At 51.2% G+C, this 20,513-nt stretch overlaps 7 protein-coding genes across 7 annotated transcripts; 4 read left to right on the forward strand and 3 right to left on the reverse strand.

Moving 5' to 3' along the window:
• Positions 1-829: 829 nt before the first annotated feature.
• Positions 830-3,089, reverse strand: EDD37DRAFT_418285 (uncharacterized protein). Its single transcript, XM_062812553.1, has one exon. It carries the CDS (start codon positions 3,047-3,049, stop codon positions 845-847), a length of 2,205 nt encoding a protein of 734 aa, XP_062669256.1. The 5' UTR covers positions 3,050-3,089; the 3' UTR covers positions 830-844.
• Positions 3,090-4,849: 1,760 nt separating this feature from the next.
• EDD37DRAFT_650469 (uncharacterized protein) lies at positions 4,850-6,564 on the reverse strand (the record flags this gene model as incomplete). The annotated part of the gene is made up of 4 exons (XM_062818259.1): positions 4,850-5,089; positions 5,142-5,299; positions 5,355-6,221; positions 6,276-6,564. 4 exons carry the CDS (start codon positions 6,562-6,564, stop codon positions 4,850-4,852), a joined length of 1,554 nt encoding a protein of 517 aa, XP_062669257.1.
• Positions 6,565-7,467: 903 nt separating this feature from the next.
• EDD37DRAFT_418559 (uncharacterized protein) lies at positions 7,468-8,451 on the forward strand. Its single transcript, XM_062812555.1, has 2 exons — positions 7,468-7,599; positions 7,657-8,451. Exons 1-2 carry the CDS (start codon positions 7,589-7,591, stop codon positions 8,366-8,368), a joined length of 723 nt encoding a protein of 240 aa, XP_062669258.1. The 5' UTR covers positions 7,468-7,588; the 3' UTR covers positions 8,369-8,451.
• On the forward strand, positions 8,311-10,069 carry EDD37DRAFT_418555 (uncharacterized protein). Its single transcript, XM_062812554.1, has 2 exons — positions 8,311-8,326; positions 8,383-10,069. The coding sequence occupies exon 2, from the start codon at positions 8,535-8,537 to the stop codon at positions 9,912-9,914; it is 1,380 nt and encodes a 459-aa protein (XP_062669259.1). The 5' UTR covers positions 8,311-8,326; positions 8,383-8,534; the 3' UTR covers positions 9,915-10,069.
• A 113-nt stretch (positions 10,070-10,182) lies between these two features.
• Positions 10,183-14,724, forward strand: EDD37DRAFT_631453 (xanthine dehydrogenase). Its single transcript, XM_062816656.1, has one exon. It carries the CDS (start codon positions 10,544-10,546, stop codon positions 14,627-14,629), a length of 4,086 nt encoding a protein of 1,361 aa, XP_062669260.1. The 5' UTR covers positions 10,183-10,543; the 3' UTR covers positions 14,630-14,724.
• Positions 14,725-14,986: 262 nt separating this feature from the next.
• EDD37DRAFT_650472 (P-loop containing nucleoside triphosphate hydrolase protein) lies at positions 14,987-18,732 on the reverse strand (the record flags this gene model as incomplete). Its single annotated transcript, XM_062818260.1, has 2 exons — positions 14,987-18,526; positions 18,580-18,732. The coding sequence occupies 2 exons, from the start codon at positions 18,730-18,732 to the stop codon at positions 14,987-14,989; spliced, it is 3,693 nt and encodes a 1,230-aa protein (XP_062669261.1).
• A 732-nt stretch (positions 18,733-19,464) lies between these two features.
• EDD37DRAFT_609590 (protein disulfide-isomerase) lies at positions 19,465-20,214 on the forward strand (the record flags this gene model as incomplete). Its single annotated transcript, XM_062815142.1, has 1 exon — positions 19,465-20,214. The coding sequence occupies one exon, from the start codon at positions 19,465-19,467 to the stop codon at positions 20,212-20,214; it is 750 nt and encodes a 249-aa protein (XP_062669262.1).
• Positions 20,215-20,513: the final 299 nt, after the last annotated feature.

The raw sequence follows: 20,513 nt of genomic DNA on the forward strand, positions 1-20,513 counted from the left end.
CACAGCAGCAAACGAACGAGGGCCTCAACACCCAAGCACACATCAACAGCTGCCATGAGATATCCCTCAAGACCACCACTCAACAACAAACAAATGTTTGGGTTGGAGAGCCTACACAGCAACATCCCGAACAGAGATGAAGGGGGCTCAAACCAACTGATTCCAAACGATAAAAAGACAAGACCTGCTTCATCCCCGAGATACCCAACCAGTGGGTATATAGATCGATAGGATTTATGATTCCACTCCATCACGCATCTCCGGTTGCGATAGTTGGCGCAGTGCCACATCTCAACACCAGTTCTCGCTTGACACTCTTTGTAAAGAAAGAGCGCGATAGCCACTGTTGGGATCGAGGGCCGTCGAAAGAATGGCGGAAAAATAGCAATTAGTCTCTCTCACGAGAAACTGTCTGCGCCACCAGAGAAGGGGCAGGGAAGGAACTCTAGTCCCTCAGTCGTTTTCCTTGAGGAATTTCTGTTGTGCCGCGGGTCATCAAAGAGGACGTCGAAAAGACCGGGGATTAACGCGCAGTCCAAACCGATTGACCTTTGATTCCACACGACAAACGAAAACCCTCCACAAAGCATGTCATCATACAACATGCACACACACAATACACGACGCCACCCGTTGACATCGTCCATCACTCTTGTCTATTCCAATCGGAATTCCATTATCTCCTCCACAAATGTTTTCATTGCCTTTCCGCTCTATGGCAATTCCCGGGCACCTTTTTGTGTAAGCCCAGCTCCCAGCACGTTGTTTGCGCATGTGCTTGGCGTAAATCTGGTTGCATATCGTGTTCAATGATTTTTCAAATCCGCAATGATGAGATGTATCTTCAATCCCCTTTCCAAGTACTTCCCCGCTTGCTGTCAACTGCTGATGGTGTCTCTTGGTACACTCGACGATCAACGTGCCCTAGCTTGGAGTCTGGTTGCTCTTCGACCAGAACTTCGACCTCTTTAGCAGGCGTATACCGTGGTGCAGGCGACATTGGCCTGCTAGTGTTGACATTGTCCAATGGCACATTCACCATATACCGATCCTGGTCGTCCGAGCGAAAGTCCATGTTTGGCATAGTCGAGGAAGCGAACGCTGGAGCAACACCACCGTCACCTCTGACCTTTTCTCGTCTCGCCCAGTGTGTCAATGCGCGGATAACGCCGATCAACACGACGAGGATCCAGATGAGCAAAAGGACAGTTGAGACAAGTGCTTCGGTGCGGATGGTCTCCTCCAGCTCATTGACCACTCTGGCCACGGCGCTTGAGATCTGATCGCTCGCAGCATCTCCGGGACTCGCAAGGAACGAGTCATCGGGATTACTTGAGGCGAGACTAGAGGCGGCACCTAAGGTGAAAGTATCGTTCGGCAGACTGGGGAAGTCGACGTGCGCATTGTCTTGAACCCAGGTCAAGCCATTCTCAATGCCTGCAATCTTCAATAATAGCAGACAGTTCAGAACTTCCATGATTGGCTCGTACAGAGGCGTGCCACCGAAAGTAGTGTTGAGCACATCTGTAGTCTGGTCCACGAATGCATTGAGTGTATCATTGACTGCAGTCGTGGTGGTATTGACCCAACCCAGCATATTCTGATTGATGTCGTGGCTGACGGAGGCAATGGCCGCATTTGTACCGACGGCCCATTGCTCCGAAGCATTGTTGAGTGACGCCACGACCTTGTCGGAGAACGAGCTGACTTCATTGGTTAGGTTGGGGACTTCCTTTTCGATGGATCGGAGGAGGATAGCCTGACAAGCGCAGGAGAACAGACCGGTCAAAGCTAGAGCAAGGACGAATAATGCAGCATCAGTTGTGGCATACGCAACGACCCAACGGATCAGGCTCTTTTTGCGCTGCGACTCATACCGATGAGACAATCTGAGTCCAGCAGAGGCGGTGTACGGTCGGCTGACAATGTAAACCACATCCATGGGATCGCGCGCATCAGAATTGACAAGCTGACTGCGTTCTTGCATTTTTCGATATCGTCTGATCTCGCGCCATGCCATCGGAATCGTGGCCAGGATGGCCAAAATTAGGAGGACTCCAATGAAGGCTTTCCGTGCGATGTCAGCCAGGTGGACCAGGTCGTCGAAAAAGTCATTGATCCCGTCATTGTCGCTGCAGAAGGTGAGTTGCTCTTTCTGCGGCACAGGAAACAACGACCGGTTGAATGTGTAGTTTCCCAAAGATCCATTGATCAGCTGCTTGACTTCTTCAAAGGGAAGTCGGATGACGCCTTCTGTAAAATTCTTGACTTGGGCAAATGTGGGGATTGAATTGTTGAGGGTTTGCAGATCGGCAGTAAGGTTGGCTGGCAACTTTAGGCCTTCGAGTGTGGTCACTTCCGTGGAAAGATTCAACGGAGGTGGTGTTGGGATTGATTTCCCGAATGCCGTAAAGCCGCTCAGAGCGTCCAAAAATGTGTTGTACGCGGACTGAAAATCGCTTACCGCCCCAGACATGTCATTGCCAACACCTTTGGTCAAGGTATTGAGTGCAGTTTGCGCAGATTCGAGGGTACCGATGACTGTGTGCAGACTTCCGCTGACGGCAAAAGTGATGAGGCAGAGATAGGTGTTTGTCATCATCCCGATCACAAACACCACAATTTCTTCGACCGCTGTGACACTCAGAGTCGTCATATCCATCAAACCGTTGACCGATTTCTCAACGCCAGTAGCAGCCAGCTCATTCAAGCCTTGAGACATGTAATGTGGCATGGATGCCATGGTGGAACCCATCGATTCAACGTCTGAACATGCGGAGAGAGCTTCACGTCGTGCTGAAGCCAGATCATTGTTGAGCCCGGAAACGGCGATAAGGGTGCGAGCAAGAACAAGTAGGAGGAGGATGGTCCATCGATTGAGCCATATTTGTGAAAGACGAGCCCGGAGGCCAAGGTAGGGTGTGATGGATGGTGCAGTGTGTGGCAACGACCGAGGTGGGCCTTGATTGGAGTAGTAGTCTTGTACCTCATGGCTGCCGGCAGGCATGGATGGAGGAAGGCCAGCCGCGAAGGCTGACGGGGCGGACATGGTGGAGAAGTCGGCAGGAAATTGTCTGAATTAGAGTCGCATTAGTTTTCCGTAGATCAATAGTATAGCAAGATCAGGGTGTCTCTCGGTACAGTGTAAACAGTTGCAGGAGTTATCAGGTGCTGGTGGTACAGGCAGGTAGGTGACAAAGAAAGTAAGTCGTCAAGTCATCAAGACTTTGTCAAGGAAAAGGCTATTTCTGCAGCAAACAAAGGAGAATTGTCACTCGACAACAATGGACAAAAAGTCGACAACAGCGATGGAGTGAACAAGGCAGTGAACAAAGTAGTGTGAGCAAGGCCGCGACAATAAGAGCAATGAAAATCGACAATAAGAAAAAAATTGTGCTGTACGTACCGCCTTTCCGACCGACCTCTGTCCCACGCCGCAGATGCTCCCACAACATTGTATGAGGCCCTTTTTGAGATCGAAACAAGATTGAAATGTTTCAGGGGAGCTGTACAAAGTTGGGGAGCGAAGACATCGGCTGGTGGTGATGTTTCCAGACCTTCTGGCGCGTAATCCAGAAATAGGCGCCACCAGGCTGAAGAAGCGCCCACCAGCCATCTCTTCCCAAGTATTCGCACGTGAGACACGCGCTCTCACGTGGAACGATCAGATCAGATTGAAACGGGTCGAGACAGCATAGTGGCCACTCTTCAGGTTGCTTCCATCCTCTCAGCTTCCCCAAGTTTGTCCGCCCACTGCAAGAACCCGTCGGCAGGTGACGCAACCCGGCGCCCGTCAAGAACAACGAACCAAGCACGTAGAAATGGTATTCACCGAGCGAGGGCAGGGGCCGGAAACAAGACATGGAGAAGCTGAGAAGGCAGACACAGTGAAGTAACACGATGTCTCCTCGATTGTGCCTACAAGTAAACAGAAACGACGACGAGGTGGCAGGTGACGAGGCAGGACTTTTAAGAAGAGTTTGTTAGCCACCGACGACTCCACCGTGTGGCGTCGAAATAGAGGAGAAAAGGACTTGGAAATAAGCTGCAAGCAGTTTCGTCATTCCTTGATTTAATCCATGCAAGAAAAGCCCAGTATTAATTTTATTTAGCGCCCTGTTTTGGGACTAGTCTAGCACTAATGGCATTTCATGCATCGTTGCCTTTCTAGCAGACTATGAGTACCACAGTGTAGTTACCACAGTGTAGTTACCACAGTGTAGTTACCACAGTGTAGTTACCACAGTGTAGTTGCCACAGTGTAGTTACCACAGTGCGGAGCACCACAGTCCCCCAGGCGAAGCCACCTCCATCTGACCATTGCAAGAAAAGAGAGTAGATTACGAGTTGGCATTTGTGAAAGAAGTCATAGCATGTCACTCTGCAAGCAGCGAATGCGGTTGCCCAATCTCCAATGTCCCAATCCTTGAACCACGCACGTACAAGTAATTCAATGCACACACGACAACTTTTAGAGGTACTTTGACCATTTCAGAGCGAGCACCGAGTCCCACTGCATCATACTTCAAGCTTTCTGTCTGCAGGCTCGTGGTGATAAACGTTCATGTTGACGAATCCATGTTCTCAGAGCAGCACGACGGAAAAGGCGACAAAACGCGATCCGTGTCACGTCGGTAGTCGTGCGTATCGTACGCCAGCAACGAGCAATGATTCGACATCTCAGCCTCGAGTCAATTTCGGCAGGTCACAGCATTCACACTGGCGAGCGGTGGTTCAGCGATGCATCGAAAGCGTTGAACGTAGGCAGGTCAAGTCGGCGCGCAGTCTCGGATCATCCAGCAAAAGTATCAAGCCACACGAGCCAGGTCACGGTCACCTTCAACGCGTCTTATCGTTGCTCACCTTGACCTGGGCCACTTTGTTGTTGCTGTGCTGCCATGGCGGCGTACCACATCTGCAAGTAGTTCTGGTAGCCACCATAAGCAGCATAAGGATCCGCCGCTCCCTCAGAAGGCGGTGCAGCCGCTTGAGGCGCAGGTGCTCCACTCGGCGGTGCATAGCTGGACGGTTGTGATGCGTATCGCTCGGTGTAGTCGTCTCGATTGTCACGCCCCTGAGATCGAGCACGCTAAGTAAAGTCAGTACACTTGATCAAACTACTTCCACATACTGCAACTCACCACTGTTTCGACCTTGTCCATGATGGCACGTTTGGCAGCGTCAATGGCGTGCCTTGTGCCTATCAATCCAATTTCGCGTTCGACGTCTCGTCCGCTAGCAGGCGAGACGTTGATCTTGCACCCTGTCTGGTTTTGCATGTCACGAATCGACTCACCCCCTACAGATTCAGTTAGAATAGCTGCATCCAGCGGCGGATCTCTGCACAAGCATACCTTTACCAATTATCATGCCGACTGCCTCGCCCGGTACCACAATGTGATCGTTGATTTTGCCTTGAGTCTCTTCTCGCTCACGGTGAAGGTCTTTGATGCTGATACCCTTCTGATCACTCTCCACGATTTCTAGAATCAGATCGCGCGCATACTGCTGAGCGGATGCGCTACCAATGAGATTGACGGGGCGCAACCCATTGACACTTTTGTTCTCTCCCAGAATGTTGACATGACAACCGCTCTTGTCTTGTAGATCACGAATGGTTTCACCACCTCTTCCAATAATCAATCCAACTGTCCGATCGGGAACCATCATCTGGAGGCTGTCTCCATCTTTTGTTGAGATAGTCGTGGTTTTGATCTGGCTGCGCGGCTTTTCGGCACCTCTTTTGGTCGTTTCGTTGTCGTCAATGACTTTGAAGATCTCCGCTTTCGCTGCCGACCGTGAGGAGCGATTGCCCGAGATTCTGCAATGTCTCTGTGTGCCAGCGACTTCTGGACCATCGAGAAACTGTACACGAGCACCAGTGGTACTTTCGATCCTCCGAAGATTTTCTCCGGATCTGCCAATGACCAACCCTACGACACCTTTGTCGAGAGGAACTACCTCAGATTCACCTTCAACACTGCCACCTCGGTCTTGGCCAGGTGATCTGTCATCGCGAAATCTGGGTGGCGAAAAATGACCACGTCTTGGTGAGAGGGAACGCTCCCGGCCGTATCCACGATCATTGCCGCGTCGCTCGTCTCGGTAAGGGTTGTAGGCGTCCTGGTAACCATCTTGCCTCGTACGTGGGGGCGAATGGGAGGGTGATCTTGAGCGTCTGTAGCCTCGACCGCCGCTACGTGGGTCTGGGTTCATGGGCACTGTACCTATAGTCAGCAAACACATTCAAGATGTAGAAAACCGGGCGCACATACGTCTGCTAGGATCGTAAGAAATACCCTTTTCCGCAGCGATGCCACGGGCTTTGGCAATAGCGTCTGCAATGCTCACAGAGCCAGAGCTAACGGGCTGGATGTTGGCCAGATCAACACTACCGGAGCTAATGGGTTGAGGAAGACCGTAGGGTAATGCATTGCCTGGAGGAGCTGCATACTGCGGAGGAGGGAAGGGAGCGCCTGGAACGGGTGGTGGAGGACCTTGTGAAGGCGTGCCTCCTTGACGCTGAGCGGCCAGCGCAGCAAGGATGTTGCTCAAGTCCGCCATCAAGAGACAGTTTATCCAAGCAAGAGAAGGGTAAGTTGACGGTGAAATGCGATTGACAAAGGTCGAGAGACACCGAATCAAATCTGAGGGACAAGCTGGTGTTGGGCTTTTCAAACATGGCGCAAGTGCAAGTCGCAGGTCTGAGTAGACCCTGCGCTGGAAAATCTGACAGCTGCGGAGAGCACGTGACCGACTGTTTAACCGCGTCCGGCCTAGTCTCCTTTGCTTTTGACAATGCCACACTTCCGTCGTCAAGGCGTGAATCCTCTTTCCTATGCTGGCAGAGCCTCTGTCTTGCCGCCATATGACACCACAAAGCAACATCGATAGCCTGAATCAGTCGACTTCGATGGAAGATGTCGGCCAGTCCACCAGGTTTCGGCCTTCCACAGTTACCTTCAGGAACAGTGTGGGAATATGTTGATGTGAGTACAACGGTGCTTGTATCTAGAAAACGCTCCGGATTCAGCCCCGTATGTCGCTAAGCCTCAAAGCATCATCTTGGGTCCATTCGCACCGGTCTTTATTTGAAGGATGGGGACTATGGTGGTCAATATATGAGGGGTGTTGTCAAGGGCGTGCAAACAAATATCCCTATCATGGTATACAACATGAAACATAGGCTTCAACATGTCAAAGGTTCCTTGGGACAAAGTCTGCCCTATCGTCCATGTCAACATGAGCAGGTCTTGTCGTGACTGGTGGTCGTCAGCGCGACGAACCCCCTTCCCAGCCAGATGTTGTACACTGAACAAGAGGCTCGCCGTTGTGTCGATGCCCATATGCTTCTGGAGAACGTCTGTATAGCATGACGCTGATCAGCATCTGCGCCACCGGAGATTCTTTGGTGAGGTGAGTGAATAGACTGTGCTGTGCTTTGTACCGCTCAGTGAACAACCCGCCATTGCTTGTACACAAACATGATTTCGCGGCAGAAGCTTGTCTCGATGTCTGAGACTCTGCCAAAATCATCAAAGCGTCGTCACACCATCGACTCTCCTACAGTCGCGACGATCATACCACGATGTCTCAGGGGTAAGCAGCCTTGGTTTATCTGCATAGCGACATTCGTCCACTAACATCAACACGCAGAGCAGAGACTGAAGATTCTGCAGAGGCTCGGCCGCCCCGCTGGGACATGGTTTTGCCAAATTACCGTGAAGCTTACATAGCGCACCAGTCAGCCACGCTCAAAGAGTGCCTCCTGATGTTCCCGTCGCACGACCACTCGAAAGAGATCATCGTTCTGGTAGTGCGAGATGACAGGATTGCGAAAGAAACCCGAGTACTTACAGGTCATCTTCAGGAGTCAGACACTCAGGACGTGCTTGGTGGCTTTTGTCAGAGAGTCGCTCTGGATTATACAGCAACAGGATCGCACCTAGTGACAGCATATGTCCTGGCACGGCCTCTGTTTCGAGCATATGACGGAAGGAACATATTCCCACGAGAACTCTTGAGCCAGGGTATGTTGGGGGTGCAGGAACGGAATTGGGAACAAGGGAATACAGAGCTTGGCCCACTCCGAGATGACTTTCGCCGCCGCCGACAAATTTGGACTCTGGCACCAGAACCCATTGCTCACTTTGATCCTACCAGTAAACAGCAATATCTGTGCATGGGTGACAGGGACGAATTCATTGTTGTGATGGACAGACTCAACGAGCTCCAGTGGAAATACCGCGTGCATAGTTTCGATGTTGGACTGCCCACAAAGAATTTCTCGTTCCAGATGTTCATTCAGCTCGACGAAGGAGAAGTTGTGAGTGATTCTGTGGGCCACTGGTCGAAGACTCCTTGCTGACGATTTCCAGGAAGTGGTGGCTCATATAGCACCATTAGTGTGCAGAATCTTTGCAGAAGCTCGAGAACACGTCAAGACTCGCTCTGACCAGCCGGAAGAGGTGCTACTCAGGGAAGAGATCAGACGTGCGGACTTTTACAGAAATTCGGTCGTCAAGAGCGACACAATGGCCAGTACTCAACCAATCACGGATCCCGCAAGTAATGATGAGCAAGGCAATGAGGAAGGCGATGAGCAAGGCTCGGCGACACAGTCCATGGCGGATGCAGAGAATTTCGACGCACCTTCACAGCGCGAATTCTCACTTACAGACGACTCAATCTCTTCGACACTTCCCTCAACCCTGAATGAAACGAATGCAGACACAACCACTACTGACAGCCACCCTGAGCAACCAAGTATGTCGAACAAGAAGAACAGATCAAAGAAGAAGAAGAAGAAGAACAAGAAGAACAAAGGCATTCAGAGCCCTGAGAGAGCAGGAGATAGAGAATCTCAGACGGAAAATGTCTCTTCTTACACAGACGACCCCTCGAAACTCACGCATTCTCAAGGAACCACTGCCTCCTCGTCGACTGCCACAGATCACGCTGCTCAGAATGTTGAGCCCGAACCTGCTCACGAGCGAAACGTCTCTGTTCCTACAGATGATCTCTCTGAAGTAACCATACCTGAAGGCACACCTCCCGCCCCCTCGTCTACCATAATTCAGGACACACAAGCTCTTGCTGGCCCTCTGGCATCAGAGACTACCACAGGTGATCTGGCTTCAGAAGCTTCTCAAGACTCTGACAAGACTATCAAACCACCAGTCCATACTACAATCAATGCCTCCAAATTCGACAGTCTGGACCCCCAGCTCCGCTGCAACAAGCCAGATTGCCGCAAAATGACCAGCTGCTGGGACAATCAGGTTGTCATCTGCCCTGCCTGCGGAACCAATAGCTACGTGCGATATTGCTCGAAAGAGCACCTCTACGAGGATATTCAACGCCACTGGCTAGAAGACTGCGGCGAGCACGTGATCAAGGGACCTGTTGATCGCAACACGGTTAGACCTGGTCAGCACCTCAAGCGTCCATACATCCTGGGCTTCGGCCACAACCTTGTCGAGCGCCATCGACAAGCCGTCTACCGGGCGCTGGAGGACGCCGACTTCTTCCTCTTCGACGACGCTGGCTTGTTCGAGGGTGGCTCCGAGCCCAGCCAGGAGGAGTGGAGCATCAAACGTGGCACTGGCAAGTGCGTTCTCTCGGTCGTCTTCCCAGACGACGGGAGTATGGCTTCCAGGCGCCTGCAGTTCGACCACCACGTCGAACTGTGTTTGATGTTCGGCACTCCCCTGTGCTACGCAAGCTGTGTGGCAGCGTTGAGTCTGCTGCGGGAGTCACTGGTATTGGGGACCAATTGGACCGAGGAGGTCCTGGACTGCCTTTGCCTGCAGTTGGCCGGTGAGTGGGGCGGTTTCCGTGTTCCAGAGGCGTTCTACAACGTCAATGACGTGAACGTCCTCTGGCATGCGCACCGAATCCCACCACCGTTGTGATGAGGGGGTTGTTGGTGGGTGGTTCGTTGGTGATGTCGGAGTAGTGGTGCTGTTGGATTAGGGCACGAAGGCGCCTGGGGGGGATAAGGTCTTGAATCAAGAATCGATACGATGGCCGAGAGAGGGCCAATGATACATAATTGACCTCGTACAACATTGCTACGTAGAATGCTTTCGTCGTGCTCCGTGTTCGCATGGCATGTCTATCGGTAGTCTCCGATGTGCACGTGATAGGCATCGACTTGATACGCTGGAAGTGAGCGATGTGAGTGGAGCTGACCGTGCATCCAATTCGAATGGCTCGCCTTCGTTACCCCCTCATGGTGCCTCCATCCACAAGATCAATCATTATCTCTATGGCCTTGCCGCGATGACCTGCTTCTGATTCGTGCATTCCACGCTGATAAGTATCGAGGACAATTTCTTCTGTCAATGATGAGCTGAAATCCAGGTAAACGATCGATAAGGGCATTGTTCCCCAGATGTACGACTTTGTGCTGCTTTGATCCCCACCAGTGTTTTCAGATTCGGCGGTCGCCACAGAAGTGAACCTGCGATGCTGATTTTATAGATCCCTTTCCTTTCTCCGTGTTTCTGAAGAGCGCATCAATCAGGCATCCTCTCTCGCAATGGCACCGGGACTTCTTGAGCCAGTGGCGACGGCCGAAAAGGTCGTATTGCTATCCTCCTTGACCGAAAGTTATGATGATACGATCCGCTTCTATCTCAACGGCACCAAAGTCGAGCTGGATGCTGTTGACCCAGAGATAACATTGCTAGAATACTTGAGGGGGATTGGATTGACTGGTACCAAATTGGGTTGCGCAGAAGGAGGATGCGGCGCCTGCACGGTCGTGGTTTCGCAGCGGAACCCGACTACTGGCAAGATCTATCATGCTTCTGTCAATGCATGTCTGGCTCCTCTAGTCAGCGTCGATGGCAAGCATGTGGTCACGATCGAGGGTATCGGATCCAGCAAAACTCCACACCCCGCGCAGCAACGAATTGCCATGGCCAGTGGCAGCCAGTGCGGGTTCTGTACACCTGGCATAGTCATGAGTCTATACGCTCTCTTGAGAAACAACAGCGAAGAGCCATCGGAAGAGGAGGTTGAGGAGGCCTTTGATGGCAACTTGTGCCGTTGCACCGGTTACAGACCCATTCTTGACGCGGCCCAAAGCTTCACCAAGAAATGTGGCAAATCAATCGCTAATGGCGGTTCTGGCTGCTGCATGGACAATGGCGGTTCATGTAACGGCTCTACGAATGGTGTCGCTACGAATGGTGTCGCCGACGGCGAGCCAGAAAAGAAGTTTACCACGCCGTCATTCATCCACTACGACAAATCGACAGAACTGATATATCCTCCTGCCCTCAGGAAGCATCAATTCAAGCCCCTCGCATTTGGCAACAAGAGGAAGAAGTGGTACAGACCAGTCACGCTCGAGCAATTGCTGGACATCAAGAATGCTTTTCCTGGAGTTAAACTCATCGGCGGCAGCACTGAAACTCAGATCGAAATCAAATTCAAAGCCATGCAGTACTCGGCGTCAGTCTACGTGGGTGACATTGCAGAACTTCGCCAGTATTCTTTTCACGAAGACTATCTGGAAATTGGCGGTAATGTGGCTTTGACGGATCTCGAAAACATCTGTGATGAGGCGGTCAACCATTACGGACCCGTCAAGTCACAACCTTTCATAGCCATCAAGAAAGCTATCCGGTATTTCGCGGGCCGACAAATCAGGAATGTTGGTACTCCCGCTGGTAACCTTGCAACTGCTTCGCCCATCTCCGATCTCAATCCCGTCTTTGTTGCAACAAACTCGACAATGATCGCTAAATCTCTGACGAAGACTACCGAGATTCCCATGTCAACCTTTTTCAAACGCTACAGAGTGACCGCGCTACCAGAAGATGCTGTTATTGCAGCAATGAGAGTCCCTGTTGCGGCTGAAGAGGGAGAATACATCAGAACATATAAACAATCAAAGAGAAAAGACGACGACATTGCTATTGTCAACGCGTGTCTGCGTGTTGCGCTCGATGACTCTTACAGGGTCAAAAGTGCTTCCTTGGTCTACGGAGGCATGGCTCCGATCACTACACTCGCCAAGAATGCTTCAGAGTATATCGTGGGCAAAGCTTTCGCCGATCCAAATACTTTGGAAGGTGTCATGAATGCCTTGGAGAAGGACTTCAGCCTGCCATTCGGTGTCCCTGGTGGAATGGCAACATACAGAAAGTCCCTTGCTCTCGGTTTTTTCTATCGATATTATCAAGATGTGCTCACGAACATCGAGGCGGCTAGCAAACAAGCTGACAAGGAAGCTTCTTTGGAGATAGAACGAGAGATATCCCGTGGCCACAAAGACCTTGACGCATCCGTTGCCTATGCTCAAAAGGTCCTTGGTAAAGGAAATCCACATCTCGCTGCACTGAAGCAATGTACTGGTGAAGCTCAGTATACGGACGATATTCCCGTGCAGCAACATGAACTGATCGGCTGCCTCGTATTGTCGACGAAAGCCCACGCCAAAATCAAGGTTGATGCAACGCCTGCTTTGGACATGCCCGGGGTTGTATCTTGGGTCGATAGGAACGACATTGACGAGAATGCATGGGGCGCCCCTGTTTGTGACGAAGTCTTCTTTGCAGAAGATGAAGTATTCACGGCAGGTCAGCCCATTGGTATGGTCCTGGCGAAAACGGCACAGCAAGCTTCTGCCGGTGCCCGTGCTGTTCTGGTGCAATACGAGGAATTGCCAGCAATATTCACAATTGAAGAGGCTATTGAGAAGCAGAGTTTCTTTGAGCACTACAGATACATCCACAAGGGTGATGTCGACAAGGCCTTCGAGGAATGTGATTATGTCTTGGAAGGCACTGCAAGAATGGGCGGCCAAGAGCATTTCTATCTGGAGACTATGGCCTGTCTTGCAATTCCAAAGCCAGAAGATGGCGAGATGGAAGTCTGGTCGAGTACACAGAACCCAACGGAGACACAAGCATACGTCGCCAAAGCCATCGGAGTACAGAACAACAAAATCGTGTCCAAGGTCAAGCGCCTGGGAGGTGGATTTGGTGGCAAAGAAACTCGGTCGATTCAGCTTTCCACAATATGCGCTGTGGCTGCACGCAAAACAAAGCGTCCAGTAAGATGCATGCTGAACAGGGACGAAGATATCATGACATCAGGCCAGAGGCATCCTTTCCTGGGGATCTGGAAGGTGGGTGTCAACAAAGACGGCAAGATCAAAGCACTCAAAGCCAACGTCTTCAACAACGGCGGATGGTCACAAGATCTTTCTGCCGCGGTGGTAGATCGCGCCCTTTCCCATATCGACGGTTGTTACAACATTCCAAATGTGGATGTTGACGGTCGTATTTGCAAGACCAACACCGTGTCCAACAGCGCGTTCCGTGGCTTTGGTGGGCCTCAAGGCATGTTCATCGCAGAAACCTACATGTCAGAAGTTGCAGACCACCTCAACATGCCGGTGGAGAAACTCCGCGAGATCAACTTCTACAAAGACAATGAGACGACACATTTCCACCAAGCGCTCGACGACTGGCACGTACCACTCATGTGGAAGCAGATCAAACAGTCGTCAGACTACGACGCACGACGCAAAGCGGTCGACGAATTTAACGCCACCCACAAATGGCAGAAAAAAGGTCTAGCATTGATTCCGACCAAATTCGGCATCTCCTTCACAGCGCTGTTCCTCAACCAAGCAGGCGCTCTCGTGCACATCTACCACGACGGTTCCGTGCTCGTCGCCCACGGCGGCACAGAAATGGGCCAAGGTCTCCACACCAAGATCTGCATGATCGTCGCCGAAGCGCTGGAAGTGCCCCTGTCGGACGTGCACATCTCAGAAACCGCTACCAACACTGTCGCCAACACATCAAGTACCGCGGCGTCCGCTTCTTCGGATCTCAACGGTTACGCAGCGTACAACGCGTGCGCACAGATCAATGAGCGCCTCGCGCCGTACCGGGAGAAACTTGGGAAAGATGCCACGATGAAACAACTGGCGCATGCCGCGTACTTTGACCGTGTGAATCTCAGTGCAAACGGGTTCTACAAGACGCCCGAGATAGGATATACATGGGGTCCGAATCCGCCGGACCCGAGTCTCGAGAACACGGGGAAGATGTTCTTCTATTTCACCCAGGGTGTGACTGCGAGCGAGGTGCTCATCGATACATTGACGGGAGACTGGACTTGTTTGAGGACGGATATCGAGATGGATGTTGGGAGGAGTATCAACCCGGCCATTGACTATGGGCAGATCGAGGGCGCGTATGTTCAGGGCCAGGGGTTGTTTACTACGGAGGAGAGTCTGTGGCACCGGGCAAGTGGCCAGATTTTCACCAGGGGACCGGGCGCGTATAAAATCCCGGGCTTCCGCGATATTCCGCAGGTGTTCAATGTGCAGTTGCTCAAGGATGTCGAGTGGAAGAATCTGAGGACGATTCAGCGGAGCAGAGGTGTCGGCGAGCCGCCTTTGTTCATGGGGAGTGCGGTGTTCTTTGCGATTCGTGATGCGTTGAAGGCGGCGCGGAAAGAATATGGGGAGGAGAGTGTTCTGAATTTGAGGTCGCCGGCGACACCTGAACGGATCAGGATTTCGTGTGCGGATCCGATCCTGAAGCGGTGTCTCGTCGAGCCGAGGGAGGGGGAGAAGAGCTTCTTTGTGTCCATCTAGTTTGTTCGCAGCCATGCTACAGTTACTTATGCACCCCAGTGTAACTATGAATGGAGTTGGGAGTTTGTATGTTAATTTGAATTCGGATAGGGTCAATGATAATGTCAGGTAAATACAAGTAAGATTGCTTATGTATCTATCAGATCGTTGCACCCTTGCTTGAGACTTCTAGCAATGTCCATGCATAGAGGATGCGGAATGCGGACGCACTCCCATGATCTGAGACTTTAGCTTGAGCCGCATCTTCGGCTGCATTGTTCTCGACCATCGCACAAATGACACAGGTCAGGGCTGTCCCAGTCACAAGCTGCCAACCCAGTGCCACCATTGCATCCGGGGCCAGTGTATGAGAATACCTCAAGCGCTTCCCGGAATCTCAACCGAAATCCTGACGCTCTTCTGCGGTCTATCGTTTGGATTATCGCTGCCACCACCGAATATGGACTGATGCCCACCAACTGTTGGAGTCGTTGGTGAGGCAGCACGTAAGGTTGCAACGTTCTCGCGGGCACTGAGAGCCACCGTCATGGCCTTTTGCTTCCCCTTCTTTACCTTCTTGGCAAATTGCTCGGGCTCCAATGCGAGGATCAAATCGTCGTCAGCTTGAGTTTGCGCATCTCGGAGATGGCTCCTAACAAACAAGGGTATGGGCGAATCCAGCTTGCCGCCGATGAGCTGCTTGTCCTCTCCATCTGCGATATTCAAGAATCCTTCTGCACGTATGATGCCGTTCATTGTACCATCGTCTAGAAGACTTTTCTCTGCCTTGACTAATTCGGCATTACTCATCTGCCGCCTTCGCTTAAGGATCTTCTGTTCCAAGGTCCCTTTCAAAACCAGCGTCTCGACATAGACAGGCTTGGTTTGACCAATACGATGAGCTCGCTTGATGGCTTGCGACTCAATGCTTGGTTGCCAGATTGGCGACACAATGAAGACGCGACTCGCTGATGCCACGTGGAGACCATGCGAAGCCTGTTTCAGATCCATCAGCAAAACACGGAAGGCTTCGGACTGGTTGAATGTGGCAAGATAGGCCGCCCGTCTACCGACGGAGAGAGTGTTGGCGTAGATGAGGAATTTGACTGAAAGCAGCTCCAGCGCTTCAGCAATCCAGAAGGCAATGTTGTTCGAGTCGTAAAAGATGATGATCTTCTCGGTTTCTTGCAATGACAATATCCTCGAGCAGAGATAGTTCAGCTTCGCAGAAATGAAGCCAATGATTGTGGCTTCTGTGAGATGCGCTGGGATTGCAGTGAACGACGTTGATCGGGGTCGTTTGTTGGCGGAAGTCAAGAATTCGGGCGCAGCGCCTTTGCTGGAGGAACGGAGTGGAGCCATTGGTGAAGTTGACGAGAAGGTTGATTGATTCTTGACCTTTGGTTGCTCATTTGCACCAGCTGTGAGTGATTTGCCGTTGGAAGTAGCTGCAGCCTTCTGCCTTGCTTGCTCTTCCTGGGTGGCACGGTCACGCGAAGCGAGCATCGCTCGTAAACCGGCGCCTGTCAAGCCGTCCGCAGGATCTGGTGACTCAAGGTTCTTCAAGACGTATTGTTGTGCTTCGCGTGCTTGCACTGTCCCAAGAAGAAGAGGCGTGGTTGTTTTGCCAGACAGAGCCCAGGCCGGTGCTGCATGGTCTGGAAACCCTTTGACATACACTCCCATCTCATGGAAGAAGGACAATGCGCACCAGCCTGGGTCTTTCAGAGCACGGTCACCATTCATGATAGCCTCAGTCAATAGGCGGCCATCGTCATCAGAAATGTTATCGATGTTGTTGTCTAGATAGGTGTTGCTGACTCGCAGAGTCTCCGTAACTTCATGATGAGTCCATCCCACCCAGTGGAAACTTGCATGGCGTAGATTGCTGACCAAGTCGTCAAGGGATTTCCGATTCCTGGGATGAAACATGTAATCTTCGTCTACGCGTTCCGAGGTCACCGCGTTCGCGCTCAGCGACATTCGAAACAGATTCATGCTTATCTTATCGTAATAACTTGGATCCAAGAATACAGTACGATTATGTAGGGGTGGGAGACACAGGTCCATATCGATATCTTCGATGCGATGGCGTATGATGAGAGATTGAAGCACTCCTCGCAAGGCGGGTGCAAAGCGTCTTGTGCCAGCACCGTCCAAGGGTGAGAGATATTTCTTCCAGTCGGCGTAGTCGTCACCTTTCTGGTTGGCCCATGGTTGCAGTTTGAGAAATTTGACCACCATGACACGAAGTCGCTCCAGGTCTTTGATCTCTTCCAAATCCGGGTCTTTCGTCTTTCTCTGTTTCAAGGCCGTCTGTATCGATTCTCTTCGTGACCATCCTCCATCAGGGATATGTTCATCAAGGGCAAGATTCACCTCAACACCATGAAGCGATTGTGAAGGTGTACCGGAGACGACCCATCGTCTTTCAACTGACATCTTGTCCAGCATTGCCATTGCGTGAGTTTTGTAACTGGAACCCGCAAACCCGTGACCTTCATCGCAGATTACTCGCAGCCATCGAACCTCCGTTAAAGGGGAACGGAACTTTTCTTGGCCGCGCATGCGTTTGCCTTGATGGAGATCATCGTCCCGATATTCCTGATCGAATCGAGCCTTGGTGATCAAGACAACGTCATATTTCATAAGAGTTTTGTAGCTTGGTATGTCCTTTGTAGTCGAATCCAGCACAAGGATATCGAGACAACGTTCCTCGGTATGCTTCTCAATCTCATGTTGCCATTGCACCAGGAGGTTGGGAGGCACAATAAGCAGGGTAGCATAGCACAAGCGGAGGACTCTGAAATCTTCTCGTGTTTTGAGTTTCCGACTCGGCGTTATGGGATGGAAGATTGGCTCCGCAAACTCAGCGTCAAATCTCTCGATCGCCTCAGTCAAATGGGGAACATGATAGCCTTCACGTTGAAGTGAAGCAAAGTGTGATTTCCAGGGTACACCTGCATGTTTGAGTTTCTTCGCGGTCAACTCAAGCAGACTTGGGGTTCGCTGGCTTGTCGTTTTGGCCAGAGTATCGATCCGGCCCTCAGGAAGTTTGGGGTAGTGCCCTCGAGTTGCCAAGATGAGTGCGATACATATCAGTGTCTTCCCGTATCCCATAGTTTCTGCCAGGATCCCGCCACAAGATTCGCTGTACAGATGCGGCCTGAGGCAAAGACTGCCTTCAAGGGCATCAAAGTAGAAATCTTTGCCGTGGATGTCGTGGAACCGAAGTTTCCTGGGATCGAGCAGCTTGGCAGGATTGGCCTCTTTCTGCAGCATCGTCGCCACCGAACGTTTCTGATATGGGTACAGAGGTGTCTTGAGACCATCAATGGCGTCTTCGAAGATCGCTACCATGGACTGGTGGCTGAAATGACATGTTCCGGCACCATCCATCGATGGTTGTGGCGATGAGAGAGTGTTGAAAATATAGAAGAGAGATTCTTCTTGAGATGTAGGTGGTTCTGCGTAGGTGCGAATCGGAGTATCTGGATCGTAAGTGCCCTCCCAGGCTTCGGTGGAAGTATCGACGAACTCGGTAACCAATTTCAGCACCTTTCTAAGGTCCTTTATTGATCCGCGACTGCCTCGCTTAACATCTTCTGGAAGGGCGTAGACTCTTAGACAAGCGCGCCGTGTGTCATTAGTGTGACAGTATAGCTGGATTCTCAGCCAGTGCCGCTTCTCACCAAGTGAGATCAGCGGATTTGGGTACATCGTCTCACGTCGAGGACCGAGCATGACCCATCCGCTGTTGTCAACATGTTGGACGAGCCGAATCAATCTGATAGCGCCAAGGGCTACATAGTCGGTGATATTCGCGTCTGATCGTTGATGATCTTTCATCTCGTATCGATCATCCATTTGTAAGCCTTTGGAGTTTGTCCAGAAGTGTGTCAATCTTGGCTGGGGTTCCTAGATGCAATCAGTGTCAGTAGGTAACTTTATAGTGGTCGAGGGAATAGTACTCTTGAATGCTTCTCCGAGTCTGAAGTCTCAGGCACATCGTCTTCGATTGAGGAGTCACTGTCAATGCTTGCAGGTCCGACGTAGAAATCGTCGACATCGAAACGCTCGCCATCATCTACGGGCTGACTGACCCCCAGGTTCGGGACAGGCATTGATCCGAGGGAAGTGAATGTCTGAAATCCCGATGAATGTTGAGGCATAAGTACAAGGTAGACAGACAAGTATGTGTGAAGCGGAAGACAGGTCTCGATATCACATGTTTGATGCCGTCTGACTGTGAATATGGGTCGTTTCACTATCAGTCTGCTGGTCAGACTGAACCACTTTTGTCTAGGCAGCCCTGTCAAGATATAGAAGTCATGACCTATTACAAGATTGGTCTATTTACTCACTTACCTACCTGGGATACTCAAGTAACATAATGACTTGAAGATGCGCCGACTAACAATAATATGTACTTCAATGACCGCATGCGACTTTGAGACTGCCATTGAGCCAGCCTTGTGGCTACGTTTCTGCACACTTCACCCTTGTATTGCACACAGACATTGACAACGGCATGGAAGCTGTCGATTTCAATGAATGTCCCAACCAGTCATGGACCTGGAGTGTGTATCTTTATTCCATGTCAATACAGGCAGATGTTCACGAACGTGTATACGTTGCCGCCAATGCCGGAATTTCCTGGAGTCTTCGCCGGCTGACAAATACGGCTTAATCAATCCATCTCGACCGTCTCGCCATTTCTTGATGGCTATTCTACTCCTCGGCATAACGTTACCACAAGCGACCGAATTGAGGCATACAAGAATCAAGAAACAATTCTTCTTCATATCTCTTCCAAATATATGCTCTTCAAGCCCAGCAGCCGCCTCTTCGCATCGATGACGAACTACAACATCACGTGCACTAGCGACATTGTATGTCCATGGTGCTACGTTGGGCATTCGAGACTGTCCAAAGCCATTGCCGAACACAGAAAGACATATCCAAACGACAAGTTCCATCTCAAATATATGCCATTCTACCTGAACCCACCACCTCAACTTACAACCACCAATGGCCCAATCCCCCCCCCTTTCCCCGTCGAATCTCGAAACCGACGAGATTATTATGCCGCCAAATTCGGACCCGAACGCGCCAAACAGATTGAAGCCATGATGATCCAGACTGCCGCTGGCGAAGGCTTGAATTTCAGTTTCGGCGGGAAAACTGGCATCAGCCGCAACGGTCACCGATTAGTGCATTGGGCGCAGAACCACGGCGGCGAAGAATCGCAGAACGAAGTCATGCTGGGGCTGTGGCGGCGCTATTTCGAGCAGGAAGTCGACATCACCACGCTCGACACGCTCATTGAGATTGGTCTCGAGGCTGGCCTCGGCACCAAAGATGAAATCAAAGCGTACCTGGAGAGCGGAAAAGATGGGGAGGAAGTCGATAGGATTGCGGAGGAGGCGAGGCTCAAGGGTATCAGCGGCGTCCCTCATTACGAGATCAATGATCATTGGGAGGTTTCTGGTGCGCAAGATCCTCTCGCTTTCAGGAAATTGTTCGTGAGATGGAAGGACTTGGAGGCTAAAGGGCAGGTCTCCAGTCCTGCTGCACAGTCTGTCAAGGGCAATGGATGTTTGTGAGCAGTATCAGTACCTACGATAGGCATTGAACGAGAAAATCCACCATGCGTGCTCCGGAGCGAACTTCTGGACAGATTTGGGCACGAGTTTGATATGGGATGCGTAATGACTTTTCGCCATTTGCTGGTAGGGAGGTGGAGGGAAAATGTCCTTGATGTCCAACGCCCATCTTATAAATAGTTGAGGCACTCCTCATATTGTACAAGGTTCCTGCTCCTGCAGTGCAATGGCATGAAAGTTCTGATGCAATCACGTCGTGCTGGATTCTGACGTTGACGTCGACGAGTTCTTTGTGCAGC

This window comes from Exophiala viscosa, assembly GCF_022695815.1.
Source record: "Exophiala viscosa unplaced genomic scaffold EDD37scaffold_6, whole genome shotgun sequence".
Taxonomy (NCBI): domain Eukaryota; kingdom Fungi; phylum Ascomycota; class Eurotiomycetes; order Chaetothyriales; family Herpotrichiellaceae; genus Exophiala; species Exophiala viscosa.

Coding starts and splice junctions, on each gene's coding strand:
- EDD37DRAFT_418555 (XM_062812554.1), top strand. CDS start 8,535: ATGGCCAGTACTCAACCAATCACGGATCCCGCAAGTAATGATGAGCAA.
- EDD37DRAFT_631453 (XM_062816656.1), top strand. CDS start 10,544: ATGGCACCGGGACTTCTTGAGCCAGTGGCGACGGCCGAAAAGGTCGTA.
- EDD37DRAFT_418285 (XM_062812553.1), bottom strand. CDS start 3,049: ATGTCCGCCCCGTCAGCCTTCGCGGCTGGCCTTCCTCCATCCATGCCT.